The sequence below is a fragment of the Amphimedon queenslandica genome, unplaced genomic scaffold (assembly GCF_000090795.2).
Source record: "Amphimedon queenslandica unplaced genomic scaffold, v1.1 AMPQUscaffold_13489, whole genome shotgun sequence".
Lineage (NCBI taxonomy): Eukaryota > Metazoa > Porifera > Demospongiae > Haplosclerida > Niphatidae > Amphimedon > Amphimedon queenslandica.
The window spans coordinates 211,923-238,285 of record NW_003546275.1 but is presented as its reverse complement, the minus strand read 5'-3'; the positions used below and the strand labels follow the sequence as shown (position 1 = coordinate 238,285).

At 37.6% G+C, this 26,363-nt stretch overlaps 7 protein-coding genes across 9 annotated transcripts; 2 read left to right on the top strand and 5 right to left on the bottom strand.

The window, feature by feature from the left end:
• Positions 1-141: 141 nt before the first annotated feature.
• Positions 142-4,356, bottom strand: LOC109580504 (uncharacterized). The gene is made up of 3 exons (XM_019993769.1): positions 4,298-4,356; positions 2,185-2,539; positions 142-790 (listed from the first exon to the last, which is right to left on the bottom strand). The coding sequence occupies exons 2-3, from the start codon at positions 2,536-2,538 to the stop codon at positions 398-400; spliced, it is 747 nt and encodes a 248-aa protein (XP_019849328.1). The 5' UTR covers position 2,539; positions 4,298-4,356; the 3' UTR covers positions 142-397.
• Positions 4,357-4,398: 42 nt separating this feature from the next.
• Positions 4,399-14,733, top strand: LOC100640702 (solute carrier family 12 member 6-like). 2 transcript variants are annotated; one of them, XM_019993767.1, is made up of 27 exons: positions 4,399-4,561; positions 4,617-4,771; positions 4,838-4,945; positions 5,011-5,157; positions 5,651-5,705; positions 5,844-5,974; positions 6,371-6,505; positions 6,634-6,725; positions 7,906-8,120; positions 8,423-8,554; positions 8,679-8,777; positions 8,894-8,951; positions 9,081-9,197; positions 9,279-9,455; positions 10,139-10,237; positions 10,292-10,411; positions 10,545-10,738; positions 11,095-11,174; positions 11,763-11,851; positions 11,937-12,034; positions 12,374-12,490; positions 12,685-12,866; positions 12,980-13,087; positions 13,185-13,323; positions 13,596-13,734; positions 13,832-13,965; positions 14,462-14,733. In XM_019993767.1, exons 1-27 carry the CDS (start codon positions 4,492-4,494, stop codon positions 14,551-14,553), a joined length of 3,282 nt encoding a protein of 1,093 aa, XP_019849326.1. In that variant the 5' UTR covers positions 4,399-4,491; the 3' UTR covers positions 14,554-14,733. The 2 variants fall into 2 exon arrangements, with proteins under 2 accessions (XP_019849326.1, XP_003384645.1); XM_003384597.3 differs by having other exon boundaries at positions 13,512-13,734.
• A 151-nt stretch (positions 14,734-14,884) lies between these two features.
• LOC105316915 (ryncolin-4-like) lies at positions 14,885-15,784 on the bottom strand. The gene has a single exon (XM_011412207.1). It carries the CDS (start codon positions 15,782-15,784, stop codon positions 14,885-14,887), a length of 900 nt encoding a protein of 299 aa, XP_011410509.1.
• A 282-nt stretch (positions 15,785-16,066) lies between these two features.
• On the bottom strand, positions 16,067-18,157 carry LOC100640575 (regulation of nuclear pre-mRNA domain-containing protein 1B-like). The gene is made up of 7 exons (XM_003384596.2): positions 17,932-18,157; positions 17,711-17,840; positions 17,555-17,661; positions 17,308-17,459; positions 16,525-16,657; positions 16,298-16,473; positions 16,067-16,243 (listed from the first exon to the last, which is right to left on the bottom strand). The coding sequence occupies exons 1-7, from the start codon at positions 18,086-18,088 to the stop codon at positions 16,106-16,108; spliced, it is 993 nt and encodes a 330-aa protein (XP_003384644.1). The 5' UTR covers positions 18,089-18,157; the 3' UTR covers positions 16,067-16,105.
• Positions 18,158-18,165: 8 nt separating this feature from the next.
• LOC100640447 (tetratricopeptide repeat protein 27-like) lies at positions 18,166-22,757 on the bottom strand. The gene is made up of 26 exons (XM_019993763.1): positions 22,634-22,757; positions 22,431-22,585; positions 22,342-22,389; positions 22,173-22,247; positions 22,015-22,123; positions 21,926-21,965; positions 21,802-21,877; positions 21,570-21,749; positions 21,373-21,494; positions 21,258-21,324; positions 21,090-21,203; positions 21,009-21,044; positions 20,874-20,945; positions 20,569-20,772; positions 20,415-20,510; positions 20,265-20,318; positions 20,123-20,221; positions 20,024-20,076; positions 19,820-19,898; positions 19,686-19,772; positions 18,970-19,027; positions 18,873-18,925; positions 18,740-18,817; positions 18,538-18,649; positions 18,372-18,448; positions 18,166-18,309 (listed from the first exon to the last, which is right to left on the bottom strand). Exons 1-26 carry the CDS (start codon positions 22,755-22,757, stop codon positions 18,229-18,231), a joined length of 2,349 nt encoding a protein of 782 aa, XP_019849322.1. The 3' UTR covers positions 18,166-18,228.
• A 14-nt stretch (positions 22,758-22,771) lies between these two features.
• LOC100640320 (uncharacterized) lies at positions 22,772-25,000 on the top strand. Of its 2 annotated transcripts, none has more exons than XM_003384594.3 (2): positions 22,772-23,238; positions 23,297-25,000. In XM_003384594.3, exons 1-2 carry the CDS (start codon positions 22,806-22,808, stop codon positions 24,913-24,915), a joined length of 2,052 nt encoding a protein of 683 aa, XP_003384642.1. In that variant the 5' UTR covers positions 22,772-22,805; the 3' UTR covers positions 24,916-25,000. The 2 variants fall into 2 exon arrangements, with proteins under 2 accessions (XP_003384642.1, XP_019849321.1); XM_019993762.1 differs by having other exon boundaries at positions 22,786-23,238; positions 23,309-25,000.
• Positions 24,975-26,336, bottom strand: LOC105316913 (mitochondrial calcium uniporter regulator 1-like). The gene is made up of 9 exons (XM_019993765.1): positions 26,095-26,336; positions 25,950-26,035; positions 25,854-25,897; positions 25,717-25,774; positions 25,624-25,665; positions 25,506-25,577; positions 25,375-25,428; positions 25,180-25,240; positions 24,975-25,121 (listed from the first exon to the last, which is right to left on the bottom strand). The coding sequence occupies exons 1-9, from the start codon at positions 26,297-26,299 to the stop codon at positions 25,066-25,068; spliced, it is 678 nt and encodes a 225-aa protein (XP_019849324.1). The 5' UTR covers positions 26,300-26,336; the 3' UTR covers positions 24,975-25,065.
• Positions 26,337-26,363: the final 27 nt, after the last annotated feature.

Below are 26,363 nucleotides of genomic sequence, written 5' to 3'. Positions count from 1 at the left end.
ATGCTTTGTTGTATACTAGTGTCGTACTGAAACTCAAAGTCGTGTGTCTCCTTTCCTAGCGTCAACTGTTTTGTTTACATTGCTACTGTTACTGTTTGGTTTACCATACAAACCAGTCACTGGATGACATGAATAACTATCTTTATAGAATGTAGGCAATTTGTATGTGGAATTTAAGAAAGAATTCTTTACAGTACATGTACATGCGTATTTGTGTTTATGTTCTTATTTGTTAGTATTGTTTTATGGCATTATCGTATCTTGTGTGGTTCCTCTTTCCTTAATTTGTGTGTCTCTTCCCCCACAAGTCTCTTGATCATACATGTACAATAGAGAATGCTGCTAGTCTAATATAATATACATAATGGTAATAATCATAGTACAATTCACAATGTCATCAGTGTAGGCTCATTCCTTTGATTCTTGTATTAGCTGTCACTGGGTATTGTTGGTGTATTAGGACTGCATTTAATGAGGGAGGAGCTAAGGGCACATGTACATGTGGTAACTTCCCTCCTTTTCTCTCTCCAGCTGCATGACCAGGGGGAAGGAGGGATTGACTTGTGGGTACATGATCCTCTCTTGGAACTTCTATAGGGACCTTCCTCGCTGTGTTCCCTTGGCTACTACTTATTGTTATGGTGATGTTCATTTGACTGGTGCTGTTATAGTGGGTTATTGTTGTGTTGTTTGAATGGTTGCTAGGAGAGAGAGAGGAGGTGGTGGGAGGTGGTCCTGGCCTTATTAGTAGCTGAGGTAAGTTAACTGGGTCACTGCTGTCTGATAACACCTACAGGAATCAAGATAAGGATTTACAAAGTTGAAAGAGTTATACTTGACATGCAAGTCTGAACATACAATGATATTAAAGCTATTGGGTATCTTTGTATCTTCTTTCCTCTCTTGCTTTATCTTTCCTTCTTTGTCAACTCATTTCCTCTCTTTCATTCTCTTTATGTTCTCTCTTTGTCCTTTCACTCTCTCTCTCTCTCTCTTCTTGTTGATCATCATACACTAACAAAGTGCAAAGCTGTCCTTTCTCTTGTGTTATGGTGCATTAACTGATTGACAACAACAACAACCCACCAGACAATTGCTGAACAAATCCAAGTATTTTACCAGCAGGCTTGTAGTAATATCATGATAGTATAATAATCATGATTCGACAACTAGTGAATATGTAATTATACGGTGACATACAAATCTCATGATAAATGAATTCCGGCTTAGTCCGCATAAGCTCACTGAGTAAACACTTTATGTTAGCTTTCACAGTGTTTATTAGGCAGAAGATAAATGCGTTTTTATTTAGTCTAAGAAATAATGATGTTTTTATTGACTAGCTGTACGTGCACACGGGATAATGATTTCATTGCTATTATTGACAATAGACTCACAGGAAATGAGCACTCTATACTCTTATGACTAACATAGACATGTCAATTTATGTATAGTGTGATACGATACTAGCCTGCATGGCATTTTCTTTTGTACTAGAGGGGCCCAGTGTGTTTTAATGTGATGATCATTTCTCACTTTAATTCCATTAGCACAGTATAATGATGTCTCGTGCTCCAATTCATTGAATATTAGGAGACACAATGCACTCTTTGTGAAGGCAGCAGGCATTATGGTAATGTGCTAATATGGACCTAAAACTCCCTCTAGTCTCCCCACATGGGTGGATCAATGGGCCACTCAGTTCATCATGGCCCCCTCTCCTACTCACTCTTGCTCTTATATGTACAAGGCACACTCACATTATTATGTTCTCTGTTATTATTATACACATGCTAAGGTTTCTCTATTGTAATTCATCCTTGTTATATTATATCTGATATAACATTACAGGCAAAAGTCCTGTTAAGATATTATGACATACATGTACACATGTGTGTGTGTGTGTGTGTGTGTGTGTGTGTGTGTGTGTGTGTGTGTGTGTGTGATTGAGTATGCTTTTTGTGCATGTGTCTCTGTTTGTTTAATTCCAATATGTTAAATATTAATGGTGGTCTACAGTGCATGGGATTATGCTAAATTGTTATTAGATTAGATACCCATATATGCCAACACTGCTCACTCATCCGCTGATCTCAGACTCTGTAGATCATGTATTACTGAAAATGCAGTATAGATAATTGCTATATTATTTATTCTTTTGATTTCTGTTTACTAGCAGCTTACTTTCAGATTTTTGACATTCTCTTGAAATTCTCTCGAGGACATCTTGCATGACGAGAGCTGCTCCAGCGCCATTTCTATTGGACGCCTGATGTACAGGACAGGGAACCGTGTGAGGGACCTCCTCTTACTGTAATGTGGTCGGTTCTTTCCTGCAAATTGTCTTAGAGGGGGTAGAGGAGTGCAAAGAGCATGTCTGTTTGTCATCAGTTGATGTGGAGGGTTGGATCTGTGAGGAGGGTGAAGGATGAGAGGGCCTTTGCGTGCTGTTGTGCAGCGTTGAGGTATTTGAAGCTTGTATCCTTTACTATCAACGTCCCCATCTGTCTCTAGCAGGCTTAAGACACTGTCATTCATTCTATAGGAAGAGAGGGAGTAGACAGTGCAATATTGTATACATCAAAGGGAGAATGTCAGTTTAATCTGCCAAATAAAGATCATGCATTGTAATGAAATTATTTGCTAATTCGTGACGTTCGCGGGCAAACTCCCGGGGCACAAGTATATAAAAGGGGCGAAGCGACGTAGTAGGAAGGGCCAATTTTGAGTTTGATTTCGTTGATTTCTAACCTTCTCTGTAGTGCGAAACAAGACACCTCTTGTGGAAAGATAAGACCTATTGCTTGAATATGTCTTTCAAAGTCTTTAGAAAGAGAAAAGAAGTATCCTATCATACGTGGCAGGAGGAAGAAGGAGAGGACGAGGAGTTTCTCCCCCAGCAAAACATTGCAGTTACCGGCCAGGTATCCGACGAAGAGAGGCCGAGGTTTCTTCTTGGGAGCGATTCCCCTGACGGCCGCACTTTCCTCTACGGTGCTACAGGAGACGAGGAGATACTCCTGGACTGTTTCTATTTGGGCTCATACGATATGACTGGACGGACTGTCAAGGGACGAGGCTGCATCGACGAACCTGCTGCTACCATTTGGAAACAAACACAAGAAGACACTGGAGATATGCTCGGGTCTTCTAACCGGAGAGGCTCTCTAAGCCGACAAAGGAGAAAGAACTCCCTGCCTTCAAACACACTCCACTTCTGTCGACCTAAATACGTCCGACTGGTAGCAGGGACAGAAGATTTGAAGGTTGTGGACAATCGCACGGATGAGGTGTTAGTTTCATATTCCTACAGATGGATCTCTTTCACTGGTACTCATCCTAAATACTCTAGGATGTTCTGTTTCGTTGCCTGGGAGCCTAAATGCAAGATTCCTTACTGTCATGCTTTTAAATGCGAGGATGTCTCCTCTGCAAGATCAACCGCCATTAAGCTTTCGAGCATATTCAAACAAAAATGTCAAGAGATTCTAGGCAAGGGAAGTGATACTCAGACTAGCCTTGTGCCTAGACCAGTACTTCGTAAATCAATGAGCGTGCAGCATTGTCAGTAGTAAACAGATGAAAAGAATAGCCGTATTCTTTGTTTGTGTACATCTATTTCCTGCTTGACACTTCACAAGACAATAACAAACTCTCTTTTGCTAACTCTTCTGTACTCTACTCACACTCACTCTTCACACTCCTGACAAGTATAATTCTTTTTCCGTGATGATAAATTTGTGTGCATTTTTTTGTCTTGTTTTGTTTCATACACATTGTCCATGTGTTTTTAACCTTCAAACTTTCATATGACGCACACAGAGAGTATCTTTCAATCATATTATTATTATTGTTATAAATGTGTGTATTTATTATTATTAAGATAAAAATCGCTTTCATTTTGAATACTTTCAATTTGTCATGTTACGCCTATAGCTGATGTTTGATGAATTTTGATTGCTAAGACTCAGTAAGGCAATATGTAATAGTGTATAATTAAAATGGTGTAAATAAAGTTTGCAGCAAACATAACATTAATAAACACTTCATTATGTATTGTAAGCGTCCCTTCACACGAAACCTTATCCATCTAACAAAATGCAATACATTTAGCACTATTTTCTTCACGTGTAAAGTCTTAGATACATTGATCGATGCTATTCCATTATCTTATATCCGTATCATGCAATCACTCTGGAATTTTGCTAGTGGTTTAGTAGATAGTAGTTTGTGGTTTAACAAAGCACCTGCATGCAGTGCACGCTTACTACAAACCCAGTAATAATGAACCACTCACCTCTTTATGTCTGCGCCCTCAAGCTCAGCTAGCTCTATCGATATAGATCAGCAGAAGCAGCCCCACCCTTCCCTTTAACACCGTATATTCCAGTTCTTTTCCGTTACACATCAAAAGCGAGGGTAGGCTCAAATATTGGCATTCTCTCGCCCTCTCTCCTGCAGGACTCTCTCTCTCCTCTCTTCTGGGTGATCATGGCTTCCAGGTTTGCTGTCAGTGATGCTGACATTGATCTTGAGATACGGGAGGAGGAGATAAACGAAGGTAGAGACCCAGATTTACTGTGAATCATTATTTTTAAATTTTTTATCCACTTCAGATGTTGTTGGTGGTGATGCTTCATCAGGTGCTCTCGTACCAGAGATAAAGATCGACTCTGTAGACGACTCTCCCTCTCAGAAAAAAACTCCAGAGAGGAACATTGAAGCAAATGAGCTCACTGTTACCAGTGAAAGGAACCTGGCACTCTATGAGGTGAGGGCTCTTTCTACTTAATTCATTTCATTCTCTGTGTGTGTATTATTAATAATTATTGCACAGGAGGATCTAAGGAGACGCCCACGTATCGCCAAGATGCTGTCCACTATAGTCCAGTATGACTCTGGAGTTGTGCCTAACCCGAAAAAAGGGAAGAAAAACAAGAAAAAAGTGATTAATGTTTATTTTGTGTTAATAATGACAAATACATCTTCATCCCCCTCTCTCTCCTCCAGTCTGCCAAGATGGGTACCATTATGGGTGTGTACCTCCCCACCCTACAGAATATCCTTGGAGTGATCCTGTTCCTCCGCTTGACATGGATAGTCGGTACAGCTGGTGTTGGTCAGGCCTTCCTCCTCGTCCTCTTGTGCTGCTTGTGTGTAAGTACATACATGTACCTCTCATTGATGATCTACATGTTGTTTGAATGATAACAAACACTAGAAATACTAATAACATGTACTATATGTAATATGCATGATGGCATACCATTAAGAGAAATAAGCCCCGTTTACACTACAAACCAGTTTGGACCGCACCAGTTTGGACTGCGCATTGAAATGGTCCACACGCATTGAAATTATCCGCATTGAAATTGTCCACACGTAAACTGGTTTATTTCTGAACCGGTTTCAAACCGCTTTAAGGGCATTGTGTAAACTGGGCTATATACTCAATTAAAAATATTTATACTTATTTCCTGTATACTCATGACACATTTATGTACATGTACTTCTTCCCTACATTAAAGTTTATAAAAAATATATTGTGTATATATGCATGCGCTTTATCCTGTTCTATTCATGTGACTATCATGTGACTATCATGTGACACTGTATTCATGTTACGAGTTGATTGTTGGTTATTTTATAGACATTTTTGACTACCATCTCACTCAGTGCTATTGCTACCAATGGAGTAGTTCCTGGTATGTATATATGTGTGTATTATGATATCATGTTTATTATTGTGATAAGAAGAGCTTTAATAGTGAAGAGTGAAAGGAGAGGAAAGAGAGAGAGGGTAGAAGAGAGAGAAGGAATGTTAGTTTCATCTTTTTTTTTAGCCGGTGGCTCTTACTTTATGATATCTCGTAATCTTGGCCCTGAATTCGGAGGAGCTGTTGGTATCCTCTTCTATCTTGCCAACACATTTGGTACTTCACTCTATACACTAGGAGCCATTGAAATATTTATAGTAAGAGCTTAATGTAGCATGCACCTACATGTACATGTACATGTGTTTACGAATATCAGTAATGTACATGTACATGTACAAGTCATTTTGTAGCTGTAAGCATCGCTTTGCTGGTATGCACTTACAAAATAATGATTATTATATATGACATTGTGTGTATACTCCATGTAATCTAATACTGCCTTTGTTACCTTATTGTGTTAGATGTATATTTACTCTTCATTGTTTTCTCTATTGGCATGCTTTGTAGTTTAGGTATCACTTTCACTCCCTCTCTCTCTCTCTTTCTCTCTCTCTCTCTCTCTCTTTCTCCCTCTCTCTCTCTCTCTCCCCCTCTCTCTCTCTCTCTCTCTCTTTCTCTCTCCCTCTCTCTTTCTCACTCTCTCTTCCTTACAGACTTATATTGCTCCTGATGTTTCATTGTTTGGTGATGTACAGGGTCATCCTGACAGGCTTTACAATAACATGAGAGTGTATGGTACCATACTACTACTCTTAATGAGTGTAATTGTATTTGTTGGAGTTAAACTAGTAAATGCAACCTCCTCTCTCTCTCTCTCTCTCTCTCTCTCTCTCTCTCTCTCTCTCTCTCTCACTTTATCATTTTGTCTTAACTTGATTACATTGCACTCATACACGTACTCTCTTATCATCTCTAGGTCAATTATTTTGCTACGTTTTGTCTTGTTTGTGTCATAATTGCTGTGGTATCTATTTATGCTGGTTGCTTTGACCCAAGAGCGAGAGCTGAGTAAGTACAATGATGTAATCATGTACAAATAGTTGTATATGCAGTCCTTGCAGTCTTGACTCCTCACTGTGGAATCAGTTGGTTCATATGTACATGTACTTCTTTTATACAGTCACTAGCTGTAATACAAGATAGTACAGTGTATTATTAGCTTATAAATTGAGGAGTCTAGGCTTTGTGTTTTATTATAATTTATTTACATGTATTATGTGTGTACCATTGCATATTAAATGTTTTGTATAGTATATTAAACACTTTAATTACTTTTTGTTGACTGTTGATGTGTTTATATCGTTTGTTTGAATTTTAAAATTCAAACACGTCAATGTGTAAACACCTAGCTCATCCCTCATACTGGTGATGGTGCGAATTAGCGTTCATGAACACCTCTTGGTAATAAATACCAACTGCTAACCTTTTGAAATATTTCCCGTCCAGTCAACCAAATAAAGATACTTATTCTATTTTTAGTGTTTTAGCTACACTTTGTACTTTTAGTGTCACTAATGGCAAATTGAACTAACTAGTGATGACCATGAATATGTACATGCTCTTATTATCTCTGTAAACTCTATGTCATGTCATGCAAATGTCGGAATATTTTTAAATTTTCAAAAAATATAATCCTAATTTTTATGACATTTATGTTGAAGTCCTTATTTTTTATGCATGTAAAGGTTAGCATTGTCATTTTGACGATCATGCCCTCAATGTGTCTGTGTTGAAACTGATTATGATCCAATGTTGATAGAATGGAATTAATTTGTCTGAGAAGGAAGGAAGTTATTATTATACACATTACATGATAATGTGAAGCTGCCAGTGTCAATCTTAATGGATTTCTCTTTTAAACTGTCACTTACCATGAGCTGCAATCTCACTGTCTACATGTACATGTATTTTCCTGCTATTGTGGACACCTCTATAATGAGGACAGGTAGTATCAGTCCCAATACAATAGTAATGTGTATTAATGAACCTCTGAAATAAGGACATGTTCATAATCAGGAGCTAGGGTATTATTGGGTCCATTATTTGATCCCAAGGTGTCTGTAATAGACAGGATTGACTATTTTGTGTCTTTCATTTTCAGAGTATTTATAGTTTTACTATTGTAATTGTACTCCTAATGATTCTGTATGTGTACAACAGTCCTCCACTGTATGTCCTCTCTTTACAGAGTGTGTACTATCAATGGAACCGTCCTTGAGATGCGGTTTGATTGTGACTCCCTCTCTAATGCCAGCACAAGAACTGACGTCTGTCATCCTGACAATCCTCAGATACAGGCTCTCTTCAACGGCTCCTATTATCTAGATGAGGACTGGATTGAGTTTCACAGCCCAACCTGTCTGAATGGTATACCAGGAATCACTGCTAGTAGACTCATTGTTGGTAAGTACATGTACATGTACATACACGTACACTTGGTATTATGATGGTGCTTGAGGGGTGAGCCCCTTATAATTATGACACATCAGTATAGTTACATCATAAAGTTACTTCATGTTATTATTATGCAACAAGTTGGTTAGTGGTAGGGTAAGTTCCTTTATTTACTATGGGCTTAGAACACATGTTTAAATACAATATTTCATCACATATATTTTTTTTTTAATAAAGAAAGATTTTTGTTTGTATATACATGTACATGTGAATGATTATCATATTGTATCAAATGGTGTTGTTTCCGTTAGAGAATACAAAGTCAATGTACCTGAGGAAAGGAGAGGCTAGACCTGGTGTTGAGGCTGCTGGTAATCAGGTAGCAGCTGCCATATCCTCGTCATTCCTTGTACTTATTGGAATATTCTTCCCATCTGTGACTGGTAAGAGGATACTGTATAAGGCAGGGTTTAAGGCTACTATACCTCTTCTCTCTCTCTCTCTCTCTCTCTCTCTCTCTGTCTCTCTCTCTCTCTCTCTCTCTCTCTCCTCTCTTTCCTTCCTCAGGTATTATGGCTGGTTCCAACAGATCTGGTGACCTCAAAGATGCTCAGAAGTCAATACCAATAGGAACCATTGCTGCACAACTGACAACCACTGTCTTGTGTATGACTCACTCTTCCTTCCTCTGATATAACCTATACCCACCTCTAATTGATATATCTTATTCTATCTATCCTGCACCAATTAATCCTTCTGTCTGTCTCTCTCCTCCTCTTTAGATTTGAGTTGTGTCTTATTCTTTGGCTCAACTATTGAAGGATTCCTGTTAAGAGACCAGTTAGTCCATTGATATATTTCACCATGTATACACACACACTGTATGAAGTGTTGTCATCCAATCATAGCTTTGGTTTTATTTATTTATTGGCATACATGTACAGCTGGTGTTTATGTATATTATTTCAGGTTTGGAGACAGTACAGGTGGTCTTACTGTATCACTATTGGCTTTTCCCACTAAGTGGGTTATTCTAATTGGCTCCCTCCTCTCCACCATTGGGGCTGGACTACAAACATTAACAGGGTAGGAGGGAAATTTACAGCTGCCATGTTAATTATATCATTATTATTATTTTGCTCTTCCCCTTAATATCATCAATTATAGTGCCCCGAGGTTACTCCAGGCCATTGCTAAAGATGACCTCATTCCTTTTTTAAGATATTTCAAGAAAGTGTTGCCATGGAACGGCGAGCCAACCTTTGCCCTGATACTGACGGCAATACTGGCCGAGGCCGGGGTACTCATTGCCAGTCTTGATCTTGTAGCTCCTATACTATCAATGTAAGTATACATGTACATGTACTTGTATATATAATTATCACTGTTTGTATGATTGCTATTTTATCACTATCATTATGAAAGTAAAATGAGTTAAGCCAATGAAAAAAGTGACAGTACATGCAATACATGTAATATGCAAGTACATTGTACATATGTACATGTATTATTACTTAATATAGCGTATATATACATGTATGTTATCTATAGCCATATAGTACTATTCTTGGGCCTGTTGGCTTTGATATGATCATGCAAATATACTTGGGAAATAAGAATTATACTTCATTGTGTCATTACCAGTTGCTTTGCTGGCATTATATATTTCTTTGAACATTGCTTCATATTATACAATGTTATGTGTACATGTACATGTTCAATAGTACTTGTATGTCATCTGTCATCATGTAATCTTCCCACTAATAGTACACAAACTGGCAGTGGACCAGTTGTAGTTACGCTTCAGTTAATGCCCTCTTTACCATTTTCATTTTATTCTCTCTCCCTCTCTCTCTTTCTCTGTCTCTCTCTCCCTCTCTCTCTCCCTCTCTCTCTCCCTCTCTCTCTCCCTCTCTCTCCCTCTCCCCCTATCCCCCTCTCTCCCCCCTCTCTCTCTCCCTCTCCCTCTCTTTCTCTCTCTCCCTCTCCCTCTCTTTCTCTCTCTCCCTCTCCCTCTCTCTTATTAGGTTCTTCTTGATGTGTTATATGTTTGTTAATTTTGCTTGCACTCTTCAATCCTTGTTGAGGGCCCCTAACTGGAGACCAAGATTCCGTTTCTATCACTGGTAACCATACAACACTCTAACACATACGAACACTTCCTCCTCCTCTTACATTAGGAGTACATCATTGCTTGGTGCTTTACTCTGCTTAGCTATAATGTTCATGACCTCCTGGTATTATGCACTAGTTGCTATTGTCCTTGCTCTGGGCATTTATAAATACATTGAATTTAGAGGGTAAGGATCAATTGAATCATACTATATACTTTATCTATCATTTACTCTCTCTCCCCCCCCTCTCTCTCTCTCTCTCTTTTATTTATGATTTCTCTTTCCAAATCCTTCCCCTTGAATCCTTTCCCCTCTACAGTGCTGAGAAGGAGTGGGGTGATGGTATGAGAGGGTTGAGCCTTCAAGCTGCCCGCTATAGTCTCCTTCATCTCGAGGAGAATCCTCCTCACACTAAGAACTGGCGTCCTCAGCTTCTCATTTTGATACGTCTTGACGAGAACCTCATCCCCTCGCATCCTAAGATGCTCTCACTTGCCAGTCAACTCAAAGCAGGTTATTATAAAGTACATGAACATGTACATGTACAATGTACAATGTACATGTACATTGTACATGTGTACATGTACATTGTACATTGTACATGTGTACATGTGTACATGTACATGTACTATACATGTACATGTATATTGCTCATGCTTCACATGTACATTTATAATTTACATGTGCATTACATGTGATAAACATGTAGGAAACATGTGATACTATTTTTTGTAAAGTAATACTGTTTGTCAGTTGTTGTGCTTGCCAAATCTTATTTATTATCAGTTACACTATAAATCATTTACAAGTATGCATACTGTATTCTTGTGCATGTACAGTGTACTCATGGATTGTATTGTTTACATTAGGCAAGGGATTGACAATGGTGGCTGCAGCACTAGAGGGTAACTTCACTGAGAAAATGGCTGAATGTATTGCAGCTAGACAAGTATGAAATACATATATACGTTTATAATGATTATTATACATTATTATTATTATTATTATTATTAAGCAGGGCTAGGAATGGTTAAGTATTGAAAGAGTTGGTTTATGCCCACATCTGATCACAATTTGTTATTATTAATGTCTTTATGCTATGTAGAAAGTTTGAGCTGATTTCAACAAATATTTTTCAAGTTATTGCCATTTTTTAAAATGGACCAATTTCTGAAAAATACCCAAGACTATAGCCCATGGTTTTTTTCAAAAAAATGGCTCCGAAATCACCCCCCATTTTTATTACATTTTCTGATACATATTGATGTACTTATGCTATGTAGAAAGTTTGAGCTGATTCCGACAAATATTTTTCGAGTTATTGCCATTTTTTTAAATGGGCCAATTTCTGAAAAATACCCAAGGCTATAGCCCATGGTTTTTTCAAAAAAAATGGCTCCGAAATCACCCCCCATTTTTATTACATTTTCTAATACATATTGATGTACTTTTGCTATGTAGAAAGTTTGAGCTGATTCCGACAAGTATTTTTTTTAGTTACGTGTATTATTATTATTATTTTTATTTTTATTTTTAGACGTTGAAAAGATTTGCTGATGATAATAACATTGAAGGATTTACAAAAGTCATTGCTGCATCAACTGGAGCAGAAGGAATGTCACACTTGTACGTACACACACACCCTCTCCTCTTCCCTTACTCTCTCCTACTCCTACAAATATTAAGAGTCTTATGTCTTCTCTTCTCTCAGTATTCAAGCTGCAGGGTTGGGTGGAATGACGCACAATACTATCATGATCGGTTGGCCTGGTCGATGGAGGAAGACATATTCCTGGAATCCATTTATCAGTGAGACACATTAATCCATATTCATTCCATGCACTACACTTGAATCACATGTACTGTACGTGTACGTGTTGGACATTGGGATGAGTATTTGGCAGATTAAGATCTATCAAGGATGCTCTATAATATCCTGCACTCAAAAGTATATTTGTCTGTTTTTAAAAAGTTTGCCAACAGATTGCAGCAATGTTGATCATTATTACCTTTATCTTTGGCCTTTAGGATAACCTGTTTTGACTTAAAATTGCTCTTCCTCTCTCCCCCACTCTCTTTCCCTTGTGCCTGTCCACTCTCTATTTTTGTTTATTTAGTTTTCTCTTAAATAATCGTTTTCTTTCTCAGATGCCATCAAAATTGCTTACATGAAAGAACTGGCTATTCTCGTACCAAAAGGAATCAATTGGTTCCCGAGCAATGTTGATAGAATGAAGAAGACCATTGATGTCTGGTGGATTGTCCGTATCCTCTTCCTCCTCCTCCCTCCTCCTGTCTCTCTTTCTCTTTTAAAGTCTTTTTCTCTCTCTTTTCTTTTGTACAATGTACATGTACAATGCATTTACATGTACATGTGCATGTACATGTATAATTAAATAATTATGCATTCTATCTCTTGTATGTGTAATTTGTTACTTTCTTAACGGTCTTCATACCAGATGATGGCGGTTTGCTGATGCTCCTCCCATTCTTATTGCGTAAACACAAAGTCTGGAAACATTGTCAGCTCCGAATATTCACAGTTGCCCAGCTGGAGGACAACAGCATTCAAATGAAGAGAGACCTGGCTGTGTTCCTTTATCAGTTGAGGATCGAAGCTGAAGTAGATGTAATAGAAATGGTGAGAAAAAATAAAGACATACATTCATTGTATATGTATGTGTGTACAGCTCAATATCTGATATGTGAGCTTTTGTATATTATATATTATGAGGATATTTCTTTATTTTGTAGCCTAATACTGATATATCAGCTTATACTTATGAGAGGACATTAGTAATGGAGCAGAGGAATGAGCTATTGAAGAAGATGAGATTAACTAGAAAAGAGAGTAGGAAAGAGGTAAGGAGAGAGAGAGAGAGAGAGAGAGAGAGAGATGATTGATAGATGAAATGGTACAGTATATGCAAGTTTTGATTTCTTTGTTTTTTTCTCTTAGATCCAATCTGTCATTTCGAAATCTTTCACAAGAGGCACGTCAGTAATAAAAGGATCGCCAGACAGTACTAAACCAATGACTAAAGCTGAAGAGGCACACACTGAAGAAGTTAAAGCAGCTGCTACCACTCCCGCCAAAAGTAAATCATGTTCTACTACGTAGTACATGTACATGTATTATTATTATTGTTCATGCACCTGCGAGGCCTACATTGGATGTTAATGTGTATCACTATATCAATTCAATTCAATTGTCCATTGGCCACGCCCACCTATCCCCACCCACTATGCATGGTATTGAATGGTATTATGTGCCACTCCCATTCAGCTCTGAAATTCGGTCACGCCCACGATAGCTCAAGCGATAGTGATGACATTACTGTACAAACACCACTCCTGGCTGTTCCTTCAGGTTTAGCTCCTCCCACTTCTGGGACCACGCCTCTAAAGCCCCGCCTGGCTGAAGCAACAAACATCAAGGAATTTGATAAGCTCTTTGATGACGGGAAAGAAAATGAAGAAAAGGATAAGGAAGGACTCTATAAGGACATGTGAGTTTGTAAAGTTTGAACTGATTCTAATCAGAATTAGATGTTTTTTTTTGTAAATAAATTGTCTTTTTTTTATTGGACATTCTCTCTTATTTAGTCAACAGGAGAATCTATTGCGCATGAACACGTCAGTGAAATTAAACGAGTTGATAGTTGAGAAGAGTCACGACGCTTCGCTTGTTATTGTCAATCTACCTACGCCTCCTAGTGACCCTGGAAAAGAAGAAAACTGTATCCTAATTTAAGCTACTTCTTTTTTAAATGCATAATGCAATGCATGTAATTTGTAAATTTGGTGACAGTGGTTGATACTGTGTGGCTTTCCTGTAACAACTTTGTGGTTTATCAAATGTAAATCTACACAGCCAATAGTAATCATGCCTGAATCAGCAAAATTGCCCAAAATGAACGAATCAAGTCTGATATCAGTACTGGTACAGTCCTGACAAGTATCATTGCTGATCATGCCTGATACTCTGACCTGAACTGCAAAACCTTTTCATGATAGTGTCGCAACTGATTTCATCATTGTATCGTGACTGATTGCCCAAAATGCATGATCCAGTACTGATTCAGGCTAGCATCAATCCTGATCCTGATTTCAACTATTGGCTGTGTAGTGAAAATACATGTTTTGCTTTTAAAAAAGCTACATTTTATTGATATTTTACTAATGGTACTGCAATGTCTCTATTGTTCTTATTATCTTAACGTACAATGATGCTAGATATGGAGTTCCTTGATGTGCTAACTGAAGGGCTGGATAGGGTATTGATGGTTAGAGGAGGAGGACTTGAAGTTGTCACCATTTATTCTTAAGAATATATCATCTTTATTCCACCATTAATGATAACGATAGTCGCTATAACTTTTATTAAATAATTTATTCTGCCATTCATGCACTCACAATCTCATTATCATTAGCTATTGCTCTTGTAATGTATTAGTTAACATTCTTAATCATTATTATTGAAAATAGTTGAACTTTTTAATCATGTACAAATGACAATAATGGTCTTGATGATCAAGAACAACAAAAAGATTTCTATGATATTGTAGATATGAGTTACTAATAGTAAATTGGAAGAAATGAAACAATGATTAAATAGTTCTCAAAATACTAATAATTCAGTGACAGTGGTTGAACAGTTTATGTAGTTGAGTGAACGTGATGAGAACAAGGATACCTCTTAAAACGAATCTTTATTTCCATTGTGTCTATTATAATCTCATAATGACTAGGCGGTAATGAAGGCATTAAATGGTCATGTCGAGGTTCTAAGCAGGCATCCTCAAATCTAGACACGGCACTACCCTCGTTGGTTACAAACGGAGTAAGACATCTACAGAGCCAATATTTGCGACGGTCAAGTTTGGGATACCACCATGAACTATTGTGGCGACAAATATTTCCTGGTTTGAAGGTCCAGCCATTGAGCACAGAGAATATATCGGGTAAATTCCCATCAGTGTAGTTCCCGATAGTCAGAGTGTAATCACTGGTCTTGGGTCCAACTGCAAACGTGTCATACTCTACCCAGTACTCGATCCCAGTTTCATATTCAGTAAATTCAAATCTGGCCTGTGCATACACGTTTGATCTGTTGGTAAGCCTGTAAAGTTTGTTTAAGCCAAACCAAAAGTTTTGATCAAGTGAGCCAAATCCTCGCTGGTAGTCTCCTTGCTCGTCCTCCGGATTGTAGTACCTCTCAAAGTAATCAGGATTACCTGCATGCACTGGCCATTCCTTGAGTCTTCGTAAAATCACTAGCCATCCTCCACCAGCAGTCGTCATGTCACAGAACACCCTGTGAGTCCTCCCAACGCTCCTGTACCAGTAGACTCCAGTCCTTCCACCAAGGAGAAAGGCATCGCAGCAATCTTGCACAGCAGTCTCGTTTGGTCTTGCTTTTTGCTGGAGATCGACTGCCGCAAGGCAGAAGTCTTTATTATTAGGAAGGCTATGCTCCTTTCCACTTGTATAAACTGAAAATGAAATGAGCAGGGAAAGGAACAGCAGCGGAGTCTTTACGACGATGAGGGCTAACATTGCTAAACAACAGAACTTTCCAAAGAAACTAGGACAAATAGCTCTAGATCTATGGCTATGCAGCTCCTTCAGATGACCAGAAAGTTTCGTGCGACTGTTCGATGCAGCAGAGCAGGCTAGCAGTACACTCGACTTCTCCCAGCTAACTTCTTTCAGTGAAGAGTAGCGCTGTTATTCCACGTGGATCATCAATAAAATAATGAGTCAAATTAAAATTATTAATAATGGAGATCTCAATTGTTAACAAAATTTAATGAACAACACAAAAAAATGAATCAGGCATAATGATTATTATTATTATTATTATTACTATTATTATTATTAAGAGAAAAGATCTCCAATTGATGGTAGTGGAGCTAAAGAGTCTGAATTAGGAGCAGCTAAATCAGGAAGACTTGCAATATGTGAATTGAGAGTCACTTTAACGTGTTGACATTGCTCCATCTTCTGCCTATAATCCTATCAATAAGATAAGACTGATATTAGTATAAGGTAATAATTATAAATGCGGACTTTCTGTCTTTCTCTAGCTTTATAAAGGAGACATTGATGCAGCCACAGAAAGCTCTCCAGCAACTGTTCTATCTCTTGTCTCTCCTTTAGCTCATCTTCCATCTTCTTTGTATATTGAGATAATATCTCAAGAGGCTCTTTGACTTCTTCCAACAGCTCCTGGCATGCCTCCTTACCTAGTATATGATCATTAAGTTAACATTATCTCACAAGAAGGACTCACTCACTCTTTAATTTTGATAGTATGTCAACGTCGTAGAGATGAGAGGGAAAGTTGGCTATCCTTTGTCTAAGTGCCATGTCTTGTATTGCTGACTTCTCACCATCTACTGAGGTCATAAGCTTCAGCAATACATCAACCTAATATGATTATAACAATATTATTGAACAAGGCTGGGACCCATTACAATGGAGAACAATATAAGAACCTCCTCCTAATGCCTACAGACAGACAACCCAGAGGAGGTAGGACGCGGTTGACCTTTGATTAATAATTGCGAAGTTCAATTGCATTTCATTGGTATCACGTGATGCAAAATGGCCAAATTCTTCCACTAGTACCACTCTGAGTACCAATTCTAACAATAATTTAGAGCATCAAGATAGAGTCAATGGGACTTTCATTAATTCACTAGAAACTATGATAGTTGCAGTAATTTTTAATATCTTAAACTAGCGAAGATTGATTTATCTGATGAAGTAAAAAAGAGAATCAAAGTTAAGATGCACTGTCTCTTTCTCCTTCTTATATTCATGTCTATAATTAAAGAAGAAATATTCTCCACACAATGGTGATTTTAACAACTGTCAAGGGTCGTCATAGATCTCTCTAGTTTCTGCAGTAGTAGCTAGTTTTGTGATACAATCATCAGAAAGCTGCCATTTTTTATCACGTGATACCAATGGAATGCAATTATTCCATTTTCCAACTTTGCAATTATTGCTCAAAGGTCAACCGTGTCCTACCTCCTCTGCAGACAACCCCCCTTGAGGTAAAAGGTCATTTTTACCTGAGGAGGTTCTCTACCATTAGGTGGGTCTTCTTGAGGGGGCGGAGTTGTCTCAGAATCAATAACCACACCCATTGATGATGATTCCTCAACTCTAGAGCTAGTAGATAATGCATCTGATTCACTCTTTGATCTTTTATAATGACCACTGCCTGATGAGAGAGAGAGGGGAGAGAGGGGAAAAAGAGAGAGGGAGAAAGAGAGTTGACACATAAAAAGATGGTGTACAATAGAAAGAGACCCTTACTCAGAATCGTATTAAATTTGCTAATGGTCTCGTCCTCAAAAACCCGCCTCTCTTTCCATATTGATATCACGTGAGTCACTGATTTGGTAACGCTCTGATCCTTGTCTCTATAGCAACGGTCATTATAGCAACAGTTGACATAGCAACGAGGCCTACTTTGCAACAAGATGAAGTGCCCGAGGGAGTGCCTTGGCAAACTCAGTTTTATATTCTGGTCCTTTGCGACGCGAGTTTTGAATAACGTCATTGGCAAGATACACCAGAGTGAGCTTTCTACTTGAAGAAGCTATAGAAAAATATAATATATAAAGAAATATAATAGCAAAAATTCATTTATATGTATGTACATATATATATGATGTCTTAGTATTCAATACCTTTCTGCATTTCTCTGAACCATATGCCCACCACTGACTTAGCGTGTTTCTTGTTATTTATCAGCCATTGTGAGAGCTCCTGTATGCTCTGCATTGTAGAGTTGAGGTCCCTTAGCTTGGACTCTAGCACACCAGGAGTGAAAGTCATGCCCGCCATTTTATTAATCAACTCATCAATCAATTAATTAACATTGAGGGGGCCGGGGCGAGCATGACAATTTATTATAATTATAATTATATTAATGATAAATTAAATTGTTACACACAAAAGAATAGCAAAATAATACAATTAAAAAATTAGATGTACTCTGTTAAAAGCTGCATTTCATCTTCAAGCTTCAACAACTGTTCTCCAGGAATGAATCCTGTTTCCATACCCTATAGCAACATGTGAATCATCATAGATGCACACATACATAATAATTATGATTATTTATTACTTTGAGTATACTGATCACACTCTTCAATGCCATTCTTGCAGAAAACAAATTATCTTTCTTTCCCGATTCACGACAAACTAAGTAGTGCAAACAATTTAAAAGCATGAGTTGATGATATCTTTCAAAACACACACACAATAATCTCTTGATGCTGTTCTGGCCTTACCTTTAGAGTAATGGAGTGTCAAATGAATGACTCTGTTTCTTGAGGACTCCTCTCTCTCCCAAGATGGAACTTGACGTGATGTTCTTTGCGCTTTCTGTAGCTCAATGATACCCTAAGAACAGAATAGATTTAAAATGCACAAATATATTACTAATAATTATACAGAAACAATTGAGATAATGTACTGATTGAAGTAATGTACCTTTTCTTTATCACTCTCCAGTGAGCTGCTCAAATGAAAACGTGATGCAACTTCCCAGAGCTCAGAATTACCAGTAGTCTAAGAAACAATATAATTATAAACCCTGCATGCCTACCACAAATGGCATATATACCTCCGCAATAGAGCGAGCTAATAGCTCACCTAGTTTCTTCCTCACATTACCAGCTACAGCAATGAATATGGGGGATATCCTAAGAGAATGGCATTACTTTTGTCTTGCTTGTCTTCATCCAAGTCCAAAACAGAGTCTGTTATTATCTTTAAAATCTGAAAAATATTTGCAAGGAACATTGCTAGTGATTTCCAATTTTGAGCACCAATATTTTGACAAAAATTAATAGCACCATGTAATACTATAACCCATGGTTTTTGGCCCAATTTTTGAACAACTTTAATTTGTAAAAAAATTTATTTTGATCGGAATCAGCTCAAACTTTCTACACAACATAAGAGCATGTATATGCATCAGAAAAATTTATAAAAATAAAAAATTCTTTACTTTTCATTTTTGGCAAAATTTCGCCAAAATCCCTGTACTATAGTACAGGGATTATGGCCCAAATTTTGAGCAACTTAAAAAATTCGTAAAAAATCCAAATTGTATCGGAATCAGCTCAAACTTTCTACACAACATAAGGGCATGTATAGGTATCAGAAAAATTTATAAAAATAAAAAATTCTCTACTTTTCATTTTTGGCAAAATTTTGCCAAAATCCCTGTACTATAGTACAGGGACTTTGGCCCAAATTTTGAGCAACTTAAAAAATTCGTAAAAAATCCAAATTGTATCGGAATCAGCTCAAACTTTCTACACAACATAAGAGCATGTACATGCATCAGAAAAATTTATAAAAATGAAGAACCCTCTACTTTTCATTTTTTACAAAATTTGGCCCTAATTTGGAAGAACTAGAAACCAAGTACCTCAGAGTCCAAGTGCTTATGACGTAAGTCCATTAGTCTGTGATATGATCTTATAGCTTCAGTGATCTCACCGATATCTATACTGACCTGCAGGGGGTGCTACAATAGGGAGATCATGCAATAACATAACGTACAAGAAGATAGTTCTCCCAGATCTTCCAATTTTCATAATTGCACTTTAGAGCTTCTTGAAATGAATTGAAAGCACGCAGCCTAGAGAGAGAAAGAGAGCAGTGGAGAAGGAAGGAGAGAGAGAAAGAAGATGAGGTCTTTTAGAAAGGCTAAAGACTTCGTAAAAACCACTATTACTATTAAAATAATAATAATATTATCATTACTTGTCTTTCTTTTTCAAGTATGCACTAGCCAAATTGTTCCAAGCTTCAGCATTCTATGAAGAACCATGCAGTAACCATTATGATGCTTACAACTCTTACGTCAGGTTCTAAAGTGACACACTGGCGATAAGCTTTGGCTGATAGTGCATGGTCATCAATTTGCGCTGCGGCATGACCTAGTGTAAACCACACCCCTTCCTAACGAGAAAGTAAAACCAAAATAATACAGGTTACTCGTTACCTGAAGTGAATTGATTTGAACCGATTTGTGAAGACATTTGACGCATTCGTCATACTATAAAATTATAATTAAATAAAAATATAATAATAATAATAATAATAATAATAATAATAATAATAATAATAATAATAATAATAATGGTGCTAGAACCTTCTCTTTTGACAAGTAATACAGTCCAAGAGATTTCTGGGCCCTTGAACTTCTTTCATTTGAGAGTGTCCATGCTTTCTGATAGCAATCTGGATCCTAAACAGTCCATCACAAAACAATATTTATTATTATTATTAATATTAGTATTACTAACTTGAGTTGTGTCCCCAAGGAGACACCATAGCAACACGCTCTCCCCATCAGCCTCCAATCTCTCTCTAATAATCCTCTCAGCTTGTGAGAGCCTCCCTGCTGCTTGGTAACAGGATATCACTCTCTCCCACAAGTGGAGCCTCTCGTATATCTCAAGGGCACTCAGTGATGCCCCCATACTAGCCAACACATCAGCCAGCTGCTTCTATAAATAGGATAAAATGCTTCAAAAATAGTAGCATAGTTATCAGTAATAATAATAATAATACAGAGAAAAATTTATTATTGATGATTAAGATTATTTGCCTCAATGTCCCAGAAAGGAGGTGAATAAATGCAATAGAAATGCTCCATTCTCTTTACAATGGTCCCATCCTCCTATGCAATAATAATAAATAATAATAAAAAATAATAATAAATAAAATTATAATAACCACATACTGTAGAAGCTGGTCTTGTGACAGAGTCCACCAATTCCTTAATTAATAATCATTAATTCACTAAACATATAAAGATCATTACTTGTAGCTGTGTCATTGATCTCTCCATTGTCCTGTGCTTTCCTTTCTGTAATACCGAGCGATTATATAATGCTGACATTTGAACACACCATGACTGTGGAGAAGCTAGTACACACTGGAAGAAGGACAGAGAGAGCAGCCTCATAATTACAAGCTATTAGCTACTCACATTCAAATAAGCTTCTAATTCTTCGTTGGTGAGTCTATCAAAAGGTCCACTGGATTTCTCATACTTACTGTTCAATAAAAGCATGACATAGGATTTCAATAATAAGAATGAGTACCATATTCCTAAAATCACTGCTTGCTGAAGTGTCGTTAGGTGAGTAGGTGAACACCCATCCTCTGCCTCATCTTCAGTATATTCAATAACTGCTAATAAAGTGTCGTCATCCAACTGAATATCCTACAAGGAATATACTTAAAATGAAATTATTGTACAATAAATAGAGCAATAAATAGACTATTCTGTGCTACTTACTTTAGGTAAGCCAGCAGTCATTGGAGGAGAGGGGAAGGAGGAGGGAAGAGAAGGAGATGACGAAGTTATTTTCACACGAAGCTGTGCAACATCTTTTTCCTGAAATTTTGTCCGACGGCCTAAAGCTCCACTCAGTTCTACAACAATTCCGGCAGATTCTTGTGCTTTGTGCAAATGATTCTAAAAAATTAATAAATGTATAGAAATATATCTAAATGAGCTTCATCCTGACCTCTGCAGAGTCAAAATTATAATAATAAAGCAAATAATGAGACAATTCCAAATGAAGAGCAGCCAATGAAATATTCCTAATAATAATAATAAGATGAAATAAAATTAGAATATTTTAAAAGTACCCCAAAGAGTCTCCATTCTTTATTTGTTCCTCAATAATTCCTTTCAAAAATAACAAAATTACAATAACGAAGCATTGAGTATCACTAACCAATCATAGCTTTCATCTGCTGCCATAGTCTATCGCTCTTTTGGAGGATTAGCTGCTGCTCAATGAAAACCAACCGACAGGACCACAGTAACTCCATTATACTCTTATCCTAATAGGAGAGGGAGCAGTGTATGAACTCCAATAATACCATTACTCACTTTGTTGTCATTATCAAGTAATAAAAGTTGCGAGAGATAAAGGAGATATGGTGAATCAACTAACTCATACCAACACTACAAATAATAGTAATAATAATAATAATAATAATAATAATAATAATAATAATAATAATAATAATAATAATAATAATAATAATTAATTCCATACCTCATCACCACTAGACCTTTCCTTCATGCTCCATTTATTAAACAATACCTAGAGGGATTTACATCATAAGCCGGTACATAAAATACTACTTGTTCTTCATTGTTGATGCGATGAGATACAGCATCTTTTGGCCCAGTCCAGTTGAGCTGTACAAACTGATCTAGGAAAGTTGATCCTAACAATAGTCTATCTTCTCTTTGTAAAGTCAGTTCTTCCAACAAATCTTTCGGTATCGAGTCAGGTCCTATAAATGGCATACTTAAGTGTCTCAGATCAAGTGATGAAAACTCACCTTTGTCTTTCAATATTCTGGAAAAGACTTGGAAAAATCTCTCAGAAGACATTTTTGTCCTTGATGACAGCACGTTGGAGCGTGGGCGTAAGCTGATTATGGGTGGGGCTCGTAGTTTTTCCATAGGTGTGGTTGGGAAGAGAAATAAACAATAGCACTTTTTAGAAAGAGAATGGATCTCGAAGAAGAGGAAGAAGAGCTCCAGGGATTGGAATGGGAGGCAGAAAAGGCGTACATAGTTGCTACAAGCCCACGTAGCTTCACGTATGGATCCCCTTCCAGCAATCAACCTGATGATGACTTCTCCTGGGAAGAAGATGAGACTCCGTCTAAGAGCACAGTAGCTGTACCAATCATTTGTATCTCACAGGATGCAGACCTTTCTCTGGCGCTAGATGACACTAGCAATTCAAAGGATTCATCTAAATATCCAACTACTTCAATTCATGCAACCACTTCACTGACAAAAGCTCCTTTACCAGCAATAATGGAGTCTGCAACCGAATCTCCATTACTAGAAGCAAAGACTGTAAATAATGCAGTCAACGTACTACCACATACAAATGATACACTAACTGGTGCAAAAACTAATGGATCAGCTACTGGTAAGCATGAGAGAGAGAGAGAGTTGTTAATTCAGTTATTATTGTTTGTTATCATTAGGTGTCATTAAAGGAACAAGTGATGAAGTAGCTTTCCAGCAACCAAAGAAAATCACTTCGCCATCATCAGCCTCCTCTCCCTCCTCTTCCACTCAATCCGTAACCAATAGCCATGCCTCTGTTCCTCTACCCCCATCTCCAGACATCCTTATAATATACGGACCCTCAGGGATTGGACTCAGTACTCTAGTCAAGAAACTCGTCTATCTCTCGCCGCAAAAGTTCTCTCTTGTGATTTCTCACACGTCACGCTCCCCGAGACCCAGTGAGATGTATGCAAGGGATTACTACTTTGTGTCTCGTGGGGATTTCTTGCAGAAAGTCAAACAAGGACACTTTATGGAGTACGTCCAAATTTCAAGGTCGAACTCTTCATCATACTCCGCACAGGCAGTCTCTCCTCGGCAAAGTTTCTCGTCTTTCCCTCCTACCAGTATAGTAAAAGCAAGCCCTGATGACGGTGATCTTTATGGCACTACGTATGAGTCGTTCAGGGAAGCTCAGTACTCTGGTAAACCATGGGTGGTGCTTAATGTTAGCACCAAAGGTGCAGAGCAGTTGAAGGACATTGGGGTCAAAGGTCATTACGTTCAAATGGGGCCCAAAGGTATTTCGACTGATAGCAGGACTTTGGTACCAGATCACGTCATTAGGTTCTCAAATAATGAGGAAGGTTTCAGTCTACTTGAAAACCACACCCTTGATCTGATGGAAGATGACCACACCCCAAGGACTCCGTCAATATATGAGAAAGCAGTGGATGAATGGGATCGAGTGCCTTCAATACAATTAGTAAGAGAAGACAAGAGAAGAACAGAGAGACTCTCTCATAAGAGGATCGCTTCCACAGAATTACTGAGTCACTTCAAATCTGCAGACCTCAGCGAGCAACTCTCTCAAATAAAACCGGAAGTACCTGCCAGGTCAAAGTTCTCTAAAGTTTTTGGCCCTTCAAGATTATCAAAACAACTCCACAGTGAGAGGAACCTGGTATTCGCCATGGCGCTATGCAAGTTTGATGATCACAACTCCATTCACTTGAGAGCACTTTCAACTGTATACCAGCGTCTCTCTGGTTCCTCCTCTCCCTGCTCTCGTTTTGGATCCCACTGGGAGGACATTGGTTTTCAAGGCAGCGATCCGACCGATGATTTCAGAGGTGTTGGTATGCTTGGTTTGTTCCAGCTCCTGTGGTTTATAGACTCACAAAGACTCTCACCGATCGCACTAGATATATTCCAATATTCCAAATCCACTTCAACTCCACTTCCATTCTGTGTCATATCACTCAATATAACGTGTACTACAATCCAGGCACTCAGAGAAGGGTATTTATCGAAGGAGTGCAATCGCTCTGAGCAAGTAATCTCCGTCTGCAATAACTTTTATGCATCAATTTTTGTTAGCTTTTATCACAATTGGCGCAGGCATAGGAAAGGAGTGATGGAGCTAGGTAACATACTGCAAGGCGTTGGTAACTTTGCAAAAAGGAATGCAAAGTTCATGATGAGGGAATTAGAGGTTTATATTGGAAATCATAAAAAAGGACAAGGATCAAGTCAACTAGCATCACCTGAGACTGCATTGGTTAATTTCTCTTCTCTTGACTTTTCTGTTTAATTACCGATGCAGTCAATCTTATTTATGTCTTTACACTTGACTTTCCTTCTTTTCATTTCTTGTTTATGTTTCACTATAAGAACTTATTATTTTTAAAATAAATAATCAATCTATTAATTCAAAAAAAAGAATCAATGGCAAAGTTATATATCATTTCAAAAGTCTCCATATTGCCAGAAATACAGAAGCCATTGTGAAAACACCACCTAATGAGGAGTAGACATGTTTACATTTGGATGCACAATCCCTCCCTCCATTCCTTACCTATTGTATATTTCAGTGTATCTACCTTGTTGGATTCCATTGCTGTCCTCAACAATGCAACCTATCATAAAAGCAAGAGCAGATAATAAATAAAAGTCACTGTATTTTGACACAGTGCATAATACTATCATTAACACATTATTGCTAGACAGCACTGGAATAGATGTGCTCATCCATGGAATAGATCTAACTTACCTCTGTGTCTATTCTATTATGAGTGTCTTTGATCTTTTGGTTAATGATAGTCTCCTATGTTAAAAGAAGGAACGGAGAGAAACAGAGAGAGGAGGAGAAAGTAATAGTAGGGAAAAAAGGAAAAGGCTAACATTTTCTTTGTTTCTACTTCTTTCAAGATTGATATCCAGTTGAACACCGCTGTTAATTTTAGTAACTTCGTCCTACAAGACACAAAAATGATGAAAGTTAGATATACATTTTTTTTACTTTTAAATTCTCTTTCAGTCTTCCAATTTCAGCTCTCAGATCCTATTAAAATTTGTACTAATGATAAATTTTTGAGAGTTATGATCTCCTCACATCTGATTTATCTCTAAGCTGCGATAGGCTACCTTCTTTAAGTAGAACTTGACTATGTCTATGTCATGAATAATAAATGATAATAATAATAATAACAATAATGATAAAGTAATGCATAGTTAGTTAATATCATTCACTTGACAGCTTCAATGTTAGATTTGATTCGTAGCTCCAATAAATCCTGCATAACAAAGAATATGATAATAATACTAGGATTAGGAGCTATTGCTGACTAGATCTTTTGAACTTAAGTCGGCTTTTTGAGAACCTAGCTTGATTAATATAGCTACAAGACCTTCAGACTGGATTTGTGAAAAACCTATCACATAAAGATACCAATTTGCAAGTAACATAATAGGATCATCTATATTTGTATACCCATCTGTTGAAGTTGCTTTATCATGAGGTTGGTGTCAAATGGAGAGGAATTTAGCTCAATTGTGACTTTGGGGGTCTTAGCTTCTAATGATTGTGCATCCTCAGGTCCAGAAGAAGGTGAAGCGCAGGCACTACCTGTTCTTAGTGATCTTTTCCATAATCTCCCGCTTTCCAAGCATAATCTTCTCTGAGAGAGCTTTAGCATCTTTCGAGCTAATAATTATTCCAAGTTTGAACTTGTAGTTTATGAAATTTATTCCTTTTTGTAA